At 53.0% G+C, this 12,268-nt stretch overlaps 1 protein-coding gene across 1 annotated transcript in view; it reads left to right on the top strand.

Annotated features, from left to right (window-relative positions):
• Positions 1-12,268, top strand: part of TBX15 (T-box transcription factor 15) — a 283,475-nt gene that overhangs the window by 263,252 nt on the left and 7,955 nt on the right. Inside the window, exon 7 of the mRNA XM_085620709.1 lies at positions 11,140-11,237. Within this exon, the coding sequence (XP_085476835.1) occupies positions 11,140-11,237 (98 nt within the window). The remainder of the gene's footprint in view (positions 1-11,139; positions 11,238-12,268) is intronic.

Raw genomic sequence — 12,268 nt, 5'->3', positions numbered from 1 at the left:
CTTCTGCCATGGAAAATCAGGCCATGAGACCGGTCTGGGAGGAGCAGAGGAGACGCTAAGCATCTTGTCATGGCTTATGCACTCTGGACATTCCCTAACAGTTCTATCAACAACTTTGTCAAGACCAGGCCACCAAAAATTAGCCCTAATAAGGCGTTTCATAGAGGACATACCAAGGTGTCCCTGGTGCGCAAGTAACAGAATGTTTCTCTGTTGGAGACTGGCGGAATAATCTTTCCCCCTTTGAAAAGTAAACCACCATCTTCCTCAATCTCATCAGAGACTTGGCAAAAAGGGGCAAAATCAGCAGTAGTGGATTCATCTTTAGGCCAGCCTTTTTTCAAACATTCAAAAAACAAATCGAGACACAGCATCATTTTTCATTTCAGTCATCCATTCAGATTTAGACAAGCTAATAAATCTTCTGAAACAACATTTTTGACAGTAGCAACTATGTCTACCTCCTGTTCATCAAAAAATGCATGATCATCAGAACAAGGCAATCTGGAAGGAAAATCAGCAGTAACATTACTCCTGCCAGGGACATACATTACCTCAAGATCATACTCTTGTAGTCTGGAAGTGAGTCGAGCAATGCGAGCAGTAGAGTGCACCATCCAACATGCACGCCATCTCGTTAATATTTGGAAGTGGGTGGCAATCAGCAACCAAGTTGGCATTAAGCGCTCTCATATCAACACACAACCTAATGCTTTTGTCAGGCTTCTGTGCCAAAACAATGGGTGAAACCCATTCAGATGATTCAATCTCTTTGATAATTCCCCCTTTAACCATATCATCCAACATGGATTTCAATTCGGCTCTAATACTGATGGGAACTTCTCTAAGTTTTTGCTTGATGGCTACCGAACCTTCTCTTACTTTTATTCTATGACGGAAATCATTATGTTTACCAAGCTTTTCAGTGAAGACATCAGGAAAAAGTAAAGTAAAATCTTCAGTATTGGAAGCAGTAACAGCAAGAACAGATACTGGTTCTTCCTCCCTGTGATTTAACGCAACACCAAGTTTGCTCTGATCACACCATCCCAGCACAATCCCTCCTTTGAGTGCCGCATAAAGCGTAATAAATGCACTGCTTTCTTTGAATTCAATGATATCCTCTTTGAAACCAATGAAATCAATATTAGAACCATCAACATTTTGTACTACAATATCAGGTTCGCATAAAGATGTCATGTCAATCAAATGTCCAAAAGTTTCTAAACAGAATTGCTTTGTGATGATAGTCCAAGGTGACCCAGAGTCCGCCATAAGCTCAAGTTTTCTTCCAAGTACACAATAATACCGCTCACCCCTGCATCTATCCCTGCGACGGCAGTAAAATCGGCTGCCGACCACCAGCTCAGGCACTCTTGCGTCATATTGCCAGGGTGACTGCACATAAGCAATCTAGAATGGTGCTTTGTTACTCCGATGTGTGCTGCATTGTGCACCACACATAGAAGTTGCAAATTGTCATTTTTTAATGATTGTTTATGTGCAGGAAGGGGCACTTTCCTGCACATAAACAATCATTGGCGTTTTGCTGTTTCTATATGTGCTACACAATGCAGCCCACATAGAAACAGCAAAAACTAGGAGAAATGAAGCGTTTGTCCTCGTTTTACCATATTAAGACCGGGATTTCCCTGGTCTTACTTTTGGTGCTGCCTCCTATTTACACCACCCTTGTAAATAGGGGGCAGCATTAAAATCAATGGGTGTTGCATCAGGATGCCCACTGCAACACCCATTGCCCACCCCTTTCAAGCTAAGTGTAGCGTGAAAGGGAGCCTTATTTATAAGGCCTTGTAAATAAGGGAAGCCCCTATCACCACAGGAACGTCGTTAAAATTGACATTTTTTTTTTATAGAGTTTTATATAGCGCAAACTTGACCCGAATCAGGTATCAGAGCGCTTTGCATAGCACCAGTTGCATTACACAAGGACACATTCATTTTTGTTAGGCACAGGGAGATTAAGTGATTTGCCCAGAATCACAGGATGTTCAATGTCATTGCTGAGACTCGAACCCAGTTCCCCAGATTTGAGGTCAACCGCCCCAGCCCTTAGGCCAACTCCTCTCCCCAGATTACTGTGGCAATAGGGGCTTGTAAATATGCCCTACAGTGTGTTACGCTGGGGTATGCTTCTTGGTGGAAATTCTTTTAGTGCATCTAATACTATATTTATCAGCATCAGGCGCTGCTTTCAGTGGCAAAGGTATCAACAGTGCAGCAGGTGCAGTGGCACCATGTCCAAGCAGTCTGAGGGACCCACAGAACCCTGATGATAGCATCTTCTTTGATACCAAACCAGGAGTGAGGAGCCCCTTTTCACTGCCGGCATTGGGGCCCTCAGCTCACTTGCTACGCCACTGTCTGGTCTGTAGTCTGCTTGGGCCATGGCGTCCTCTAAGAAGTTGGAAGACAATGGGGCACCCCTTCTTTCTTCTTAAATCTGGCTATCTTTCTCTAAATGGAGGTTTGCCAACCATATCCCTGGTTCTTGCACCCCAGTGTCAGCTCTCATGAATTCAACACACATTGTGCTACATGTATAAAGCATGTTTGAGATTGCAAACGGCCGATTCGTAGATGCCTTTTGGAATGTACAAAGCCCAAATTGCGATGGGCAACTTGTTACCGAATCGCAATTTGAGTTTTGCGATTCAGTATCAGGAAGGGACGAGTTGAGGGCGTCCCTTCCTAATGCCAAATTGGAATGGTGTGTACGAATGTTTTGTGACCAAAAATGCGGTCGCAAAACATTCACAATTTACCACCACTTGAAGTTGGTGGTAAGTATAACCCATTCGCAAATGAGAAGTCCCTTTTGAGAATGGTTTAAAAATATCTTTTAAGAGCAGGTAGTGGTCCAGGGGACCACTGCCTACTCTTAAAAAATGAATCGTCAAATTTTCATTTTTTTTCTTCTCTAATGCATCTCGTTTTTCCTGACCTCAGCAGGCCATCGTCTCTGTGATGGCTTCGATTCCTAATGGAACGCAATTTGCGACCTACCTCATTAATATTCATGAGGTAGTTGGATTTGCCACCCACTAGGAATCGCTAATGAAACGGAAAAGAGTTTCATAGTTTAGAAATACATTAGAAATAGAGATTTCCTAATTATAATTTGCAGGAAATAGTAATTAGGAAAAATTGCTATTCATGACTTTTGTACATTTTGGCCATGGCTCCTTGCAAGCGTTGTCGTGGATGAAACCGTCTGAACTACTCCGGCACCATATCCCCTGAACTCTCCGGCATCATTTCCCCTGACCTCTCCGGCACCATATCCCCTGACCTCTCCGGCACCATATCCCCTCACCTCTCCGGCACCATATCCCCTGACCTCTCCGGCACCATATCCCCTCACCTCTCCAGCACCATATCCCCTGACCTCTCCGGCACCATATCCCCTGACCTCTCCGGCACCATATCCCCTGACCTCTCCGGCACCATTTCCCCTGACCTCTCTGGCACCATATCCCCTGAACTCTCCGGCACCATATCCCCTGACCTCTCCGGCACCATATCCCCTGACCTCTCCGGCACCATATCCCCTGACCTCTCCAGCACCATATCCCCTGACCTCTCCGGCACCATTTCCCCTGACCTCTCTGGCACTATATCCCCTTACCTCTCCGGCACCATATCCCCTGACCTCTCCGGCACCATATCCCCTGACCTCTCCAGCACCATATCCCCTGACCTCTCCGGCACCATATCCCCTGACCTCTCCGGCACCATATCCCCTGACCTCTCCAGCACCATATCCCCTGACCTCTCCGGCACCATATCCCCTGACCTCTCTGGCACCATATCCCCTGACCTCTCCGGCACCATATCCCCTGACCTCTCCGGCACCATATCCCCTGACCTCTCCAGCACCATATCCCTTGACCTCTCCAGCACCATATCCCCTGACCTCTCCAGCACCATATCCCCTGACCTCTCCGGCACCATATCCCCTGACCTCTCCGGCACCATATCCCCTGACCTCTCCGGCACCATTTCCCCTGACCTCTCTGGCACCATATCCCCTGAACTCTCCGGCACCATATCCCCTGACCTCTCCGGCACCATATCCCCTGACCTCTCCGGCACCATATCCCCTGACCTCTCCAGCACCATATCCCCTGACCTCTCCGGCACCATTTCCCCTGACCTCTCTGGCACTATATCCCCTTACCTCTCCGGCACCATATCCCCTGACCTCTCCGGCACCATATCCCCTGACCTCTCCAGCACCATATCCCTTGACCTCTCCAGCACCATATCCCCTGACCTCTCCAGCACCATATCCCCTGACCTCTCCGGCACCATTTCCCCTGACCTCTCTGGCACTATATCCCCTGAACTCTCCGGCACCATATCCCCTGACCTCTCCGGCACCATATCCCCTGACCTCTCCAGCACCATATCCCTTGACCTCTCCAGCACCATATCCCCTGACCTCTCCAGCACCATATCCCCTGACCTCTCCGGCACCATATCCCCTGACCTCTCCGGCACCATATCCCCTGACCTCTCCGGCACCATTTCCCCTGACCTCTCTGGCACCATATCCCCTGAACTCTCCGGCACCATATCCCCTGACCTCTCCGGCACCATATCCCCTGACCTCTCCGGCACCATATCCCCTGACCTCTCCAGCACCATATCCCCTGACCTCTCCGGCACCATATCCCCTGACCTCTCCAGCACCATATCCCCTGACCTCTCCGGCACCATATCCCCTGACCTCTCTGGCACTATATCCCCTGACCTCTCCAGCACCATATCCCCTGACCTCTCTGGCACCATATCCCCTGACCTCTCCGGCACCATATCCCCTGACCTCTCCGGCACGATATCCCCTGACCTCTCCGGCACCATATCCCCTGACCTCTCCGGCACCATTTCCCCTGACCTCTCCGGCACCATATCCCCTGACCTCTCCGGCACCATATCCACTGACCTCTCTGGCACATTATCCCCTGACCTCTCTTGCACCATATCCCCTGACCTCTCTGGCACCATATCCCCTGACCTCTCCGGCACCATATCCCCTGACCTCTCCGGCACCATCTCCCCTGACCTCTCCAGCACCATATCCCTTGACCTCTCCAGCACCATATCCCCTGACCTCTCCAGCACCATATCCCCTGACCTCTCCGGCACCATATCCCCTGACCTCTCCAGCACCATATCCCCTGACCTCTCCGGCACCATATCCCCTGACCTCTCTGGCACCATATCCCCTGACCTCTCCGGCACCATATCCCCTGACCTCTCCGGCACCATATCCCCTGACCTCTCCGGCACCATATCCCCTGACCTCTCCGGCACCATATCCCCTGACCTCTCCGGCACCATTTCCCCTGACCTCTCCGGCACCATATCCCCTGACCTCTCCGGCACCATTTCCCCTGACCTCTCCGGCACCATATCCCCTGACCTCTCCGGCACCACATCCCCTGACCTCTCCGGCACCATATCCCCTGACCTCTCTGGCACCATATCCCCTTACCTCTCCGGCACCATATCCCCTTACCTCTCCGGCACCATATCCCTTGACCTCTCCAGCACCATATCCCCTGACCTCTCTGGCACTATATCCCCTGACCTCTCCAGCACCATATCCCCTGACCTCTCTGGCACCATATCCCCTGACCTCTCCGGCACCATTTCCCCTGACCTCTCCGGCACCATATCCCTTGACCTCTCCAGCACCATATCCCCTGACCTCTCCAGCACCATATCCCCTGACCATTCCGGCACCATTTCCCCTGACCTCTCCGGCACCATATCCCCTGACCTCTCCAGCACCATATCCCCTGACCTCTCTGGCACCATATCCCCTGACCATTCCGGCACCATTTCCCCTGACCTCTCCGGCACCATATCCCCTGACCTCTCCAGCACCATATCCCCTGACCTCTCTGGCACCATATCCCCTGACCTCTCCGGCACCATTTCCCCTGACCTCTCTGGCACCATATCCCCTGACCTCTCCGGCACCATATCCCCTGACCTCTCCGGCACCATATCCCCTGAACTCTCCAGCACCATATCCCCTGACCTCTCCAGCACCATATCCCCTGACCTCTCCAGCACCATATCCCCTGACCTCTCTGGCACTATATCCCCTGACCTCTCCAGCACCATATCCCCTGACCTCTCCAGCACCACATCCCCTGACCTCTCCAGCACCATATCCCTTGACCTCTCCAGCACCATATCCCTTTACCTCTCTAGCACCATATCCCCTGACCTCTCTGGCACCATATCCCCTGACCTCTCTGGCACCATATCCCCTTACCTCTCCGGCACCATATCCCCTTACCTCTCCGGCACCATATCCCCTTACCTCTCCAGCACCATATCCCCTGACCTCTCCGGCACATTATCCCATGACCTCTCCAGCACCATATCCCCTGACCTCTCTGGCACCATATCCCCTGACCTCTCCAGCACCATATCCCCTTACCTCTCCGGCACCATATCCCCTTACCTCTCCGGCACCACATCCCTTGACCTCTCCAGCACCATATCCCCTGACCTCTCCGGCACCATATCCCCTGACCTCTCCGGCACCATATCCCCTGAACTCTCCGGCACCATTTCCCCTGACCTTTCCGGCACCATATCCCCTGACCTCTCCGGCACCATATCCCCTGAACTCTCCGGCACCATTTCCCCTGACCTCTCCGGCACCATATCCCCTGACCTCTCCAGCACCATATCCCCTTACCTCTCCGGCACCATATCCCCTTACCTCTCCAGCACCATATCCCCTTACCTCTCTGGCACCATATCCCCTGAACTCTCCGGCACCATTTCCCCTGACCTCTCTGGCACTATATCCCCTTACCTCTCCGGCACCATATCCCCTGACCTCTCCAGCACCATATCCCCTTACCGCTCCGGCACCATATCCCCTTACCTCTCCGGCACCATATCCCCTGACCTCTCCGGCACCATATCCCCTTACCTCTCCGGCACCATATCCCCTTACCTCTCCGGCACCATATCCCCTTACCTCTCCGGCACCATATCCCCTGACCTCTCTGGCACCATATCCCTTGACCTCTCCAGCACAACATCCCTTTACCTCTCTAGCACCATTTCCCCTGACCTTTCCGGCACCATATCCTCTGACCTCTCCGGCACCATATCCCCTGACCTCTCCGGCACCATATCCCCTGACCTCTCCGGCACCATATCCCCTGACCTCTCCAGCACCATATCCCCTGATCTCTCCGGCACCATATCCCCTGACCTCTCCAGCACCATATCCCCTGACCTCTCCGGCACCATTTCCCCTGACCTCTCTGGCACCATATCCCCTGACCTCTCTGGCACCATATCCCCTGACCTCTCCGGCACCATATCCCCTGAACTCTCCGGCACCATATCCCCTGACCTCTCCAGCACCATATCCCCTGACCTCTCCAGCACCACATCCCTTTACCTCTCTAGCACCATATCCCCTGACCTCTCTTGCACTATATCCCCTGACCTCTCCAGCACCGTATCCCCTGACCTCTCCAGCACCATATCCCCTTACCTCTCCGGCACCATATCCCTTGACCTCTCCAGCACCACATCCCTTGACCTCTCCAGCACCATATCCCCTGACCTCTCCGGCACCATATCCCCTGACCTCTCCGGCACCATATCCCCTGACCTCTCCGGCACCATATCCCTTGACCTCTCCAGCACCATATCTCCTGACCTCTCCAGCACCATATCCCCTGACCTCTCCGGCACCATATCCCCTGACCTCTCCAGCACCATATCCCCTTACCTCTCTGGCACCATATCCCCTTACCTCTCCGGCACCATATCCCCTGACCTCTCTGGCACCATATCCCCTGACCTCTCCGGCACCATATCCCCTGACCTCTCTGGCACCATATCCCCTGACCTCTCTGGCACCATATCCCCTGACCTCTCCGGCACCATATCCCCTGACCTCTCTGGCACCATATCCCCTGACCTCTCCAGCACCATATCCCCTGACCTCTCCGGCACCATATCCCCTTACCTCTCCGGCACCACATCCCTTTACCTCTCTGGCACCATATCCCCTTACCTCTCCGGCACCATATCCCCTGACCTCTCCGGCACCATATCCCCTGACCTCTCCAGCACCATATCCCCTTACCTCTCCGGCACCATATCCCCTGACCTCTCCGGCACCATATCCCCTGACCTCTCCAGCACCATATCCCTTACCTCTCCGGCACCATATCCCCTGACCTCTCTGGCACCATATCCCTTGACCTCTCCAGCACCATATCCCCTGAACTCTCCGGCACCATTTCCCCTGACCTTTCCGGCACCATATCCCCTGACCTCTCCGGCACCATATCCCCTGACCTCTCCGGCACCATTTCCCCTGACCTCTCCGGCACCATATCCCTTGACCTCTCCAGCACCATATCCCCTGACCTCTCTGGCACCATATCCCCTGACCTCTCTGGCACCATATCCCCTGACCTCTCCAGCACCATATCCCCTGACCTCTCTGGCACCATATCCCCTGAACTCTCCGGCACCATTTCCCCTGACCTCTCTGGCACTATATCCCCTTACCTCTCCGGCACCATATCCCCTGACCTCTCCAGCACCATATCCCCTTACCTCTCCGGCACCATATCCCCTGACCTCTCTGGCACTATATCCCCTTACCTCTCCGGCACCATATCCCCTGACCTCTCTGGCACCATATCCCCTGACCTCTCCAGCACCATATCCCCTGACCTCTCCGGCACCATTTCCCCTGACCTCTCTAGCACCATATCCCCTGACCTCTCTGGCACCATATCCCCTGAACTCTCCGGCACCATATCCCCTGAACTCTCCGGCACCATATCCCCTGAACTCTCCGGCACCATATCCCCTGACCTCTCCGGCACCATATCCCTTTACCTCTCTAGCACCATATCCCCTGACCTCTCTGGCACTATATCCCCTTACCTCTCCGGCACCATATCCCCTGACCTCTCTGGCACCATATCCCCTGACCTCTCTGGCACCATATCCCCTTACCTCTCCGGCACCATATCCCCTGACCTCTCCGGCACCATATCCCCTGACCTCTCCGGCACCATATCCCCTGACCTCTCTGGCACCATATCCCCTGACCTCTCTGGCACCATAGCCCCTGACCATTCCGGCACTACATCCTCTCTGGCACCATATCCCCTGACCTCTCTGGCACTATATCCCCTGACCTCTCTGGCACCATATCCCCTGACCTCTCCGGCACCATATCCCCTGACCTCTCCGGCACCATATCCCCTGACCTCTCCGGCACCATATCCCCTGACCTCTCTGGCACCATATCCCCTGACCTCTCCGGCACCATATCCCCTGACCTCTCCGGCACCATTTCCCCTGACCTCTCCGGCACCATATCCCTTGACCTCTCCAGCACCATATCCCCTGACCTCTCTGGCACCATATCCCCTGACCTCTCTGGCACCATATCCCCTGACCTCTCCAGCACCATATCCCCTGACCTCTCTGGCACCATATCCCTTGACCTCTCCAGCACCACATCCCTTTACCTCTCTAGCACCATATCCCCTGACCTCTCCGGCACCATTTCCCCTGACCTCTCCGGCACCATATCCCCTGACCTCTCCGGCACCATATCCCCTTACCTCTCCGGCACCATATCCCCTGACCTCTCCAGCACCATATCCCCTTACCTCTCCGGCACCATATCCCCTGACCTCTCTGGCACTTTATCCCCTGACCTCTCTGGCACCATATCCCCTGACCTCTCCGGCACATTATCCCCTTACCTCTCCGGCACCATATCCCCTTACCTCTCCGGCACCATATCCCCTGACCTCTCTGGCACCATATCCCCTGACCTCTCTGGCACTATATCCCCTGACCTCTCTGGCACCATATCCCCTGACCTCTCTAGCACCATATCCCCTGACCTCTCCGGCACATTATCCCCTTACCTCTCCGGCACCATATCCCCTTACCTCTCCGGCACCATATCCCCTGACCTCTCCAGCACCATATCCCTTGACCTCTCCAGCACCATATCCCCTGACCTCTCCGGCACCATATCCCCTGACCTCTCCTTCACCATATCCCCTGACCTCTCTGGCACCATATCCCCTGACCTCTCTCACACCATATCCCCTGACCTCTCTCACACCATATCCCCTTACCTCTCCGGCACCAAATCCCCTTACCTCTCCGGCACCATATCCCCTGACCTCTCCGGCACCATATCCACTGACCTCTCCGGCACATTATCCCCTGACCTCTCTTGCACCATATCCCCTTACCTTTCCGGCAGCATATCTTCATACCTCTCCTGCACCATATCCCCTGACCTCTCTGGCACATTATCCCCTGACCTCTCCTGCACTATATCCACTGACCTCTCTCGTACCATATCCCCTTACCTCTCCGGCACCATATCCCCTTACCTCTCCGGCACCATATCCCCTGACCTCTCTGGCACCATATCCCCTGACCTCTCTGGCACCATATCCCCTGACCTCTCCAGCACCATATCCCCTGACCTCTCCGGCACCATATCCCCTTACCTCTCCGGCCCCATATCCCCTTACCTCTCCGGCCCCATATCCCCTGACCTCTCTGCAGCTTTGTTGGACTCTATGGCTTACCAGTGTGAGATGTAGTCCTTCCTGTTAAACCATAGCACTCTCATGTCTCACCCCTCCATCTCTTGGTAAACTAACACATTAAAAAGGTACAGATCACATTGTTAGAAACTTGAAGGCACCTAGAGAACCCAAGCATAATCCACAAGTAGATTTCATGTCTGAGAGGGCTAATGCACTGACTGCAGAGATATATGTTTATCCCCATTGGCCCAACCCCAGGTCCTGGTCCTGACGGGTCCACTCAGCATTTCATTCCACCGAGGTTAGTAAAAGAAGTACCATTGTGTTGGGAAAGAATTCAGCCCCATGATGCCCAGAGGTGAATGTGTGCTTGAAATACACAGGTTATGTGACTGCTCCGCCAAGCCACAGCATTACTATTAAGTGTCGCCTCCCTGTGGTTTGCACGTAGAACCTGTCATTTCCATATACCCATCCCTTAACCTCTGACACATCTTTCTCTGTCTTCTTCACCTTATAGGACAGGCCTGGAGGCCATCATGGAGACGTATGCCTTCTGGAGGCCCCCCGTGCGCACTCTCACATTTGAGGACTTCACCACCATGCAGAAGCAGCAAGGTGAGCCCCACCCCAACCCTGCCGAGATGGACCCAAGCAGAGAAGGCACGGGGGCCGTGTTGTTTGGTCCTGTGCACATAGGCCAGCCTGGTGAGGCCAGGGAGCCTGGAAGGTTCAGTACCTGCCAGGATGCGGACCTATTGGCACTTGTGGTAACAATTGACAACTTGCGGTGCCTGGGGTGAGGAGGAGAAGAGGTTGGCGCTTCGCTTCCAATTACAGTCAGACATGAAAAGAGGTTCAGTCTTGGAAGGTCTAATTGATTAGAGGGGTGTATTCGACTTGTGGTGCAGAAGTCAACTCTACTGCCAGATATACACACCACAGAAGCATTACTGCCAGATACATTCCACAGGAATATTACTATCAGATACACACCACAGAAACACCACAACCAGATACACACCACAGGAACACCACAACCAAATGCACACCACAGAAACAACACTACCAGATACACACCACAGAAGTATCACTACCAGATACACACCTCAGAAACACCACAACCAGATGCACACCACAGAAACAACACTACCAGATACACACCACAGAAGCATCACTACCAAATACACACCACAGAAGCATTACTACCAGATACACACCACATGAATATTACTATCCGATGCACACCACAGAAACAACAGTACCAGATACACACCACAGAAACACCACAACCAGATACACACCACAGAAACACAACCAGATACACACCACAGAAACACCACAACCAGATACACACCACAGGAACACCACAACCAGATACACACCACAGAAACACCACTACCAGATACACATGCCAAAACATCACTATCATATACGCACCACAGTAGCACCATTACCAGATACACACCACAGAAGCACTATTATCAGATACACACAACAGAAACACTATGAGATACACACCACAGAAGCACCACTACCATATGCACACCACATATGCACCCATGCCAGATATTCACCACATAAACACTACTGGCAGATACACACAGCATAAATATTAATATCAGATGCACACCACAGAAACAACACTA

Source organism: Triturus cristatus, chromosome 8 (genome assembly GCF_964204655.1).
Source record: "Triturus cristatus chromosome 8, aTriCri1.1, whole genome shotgun sequence".
In the NCBI taxonomy this organism is placed as follows: domain Eukaryota; kingdom Metazoa; phylum Chordata; class Amphibia; order Caudata; family Salamandridae; genus Triturus; species Triturus cristatus.
The sequence above is the reverse complement of the archived record's forward strand: the minus strand, read 5'-3'. Positions and strand labels throughout refer to the sequence as shown.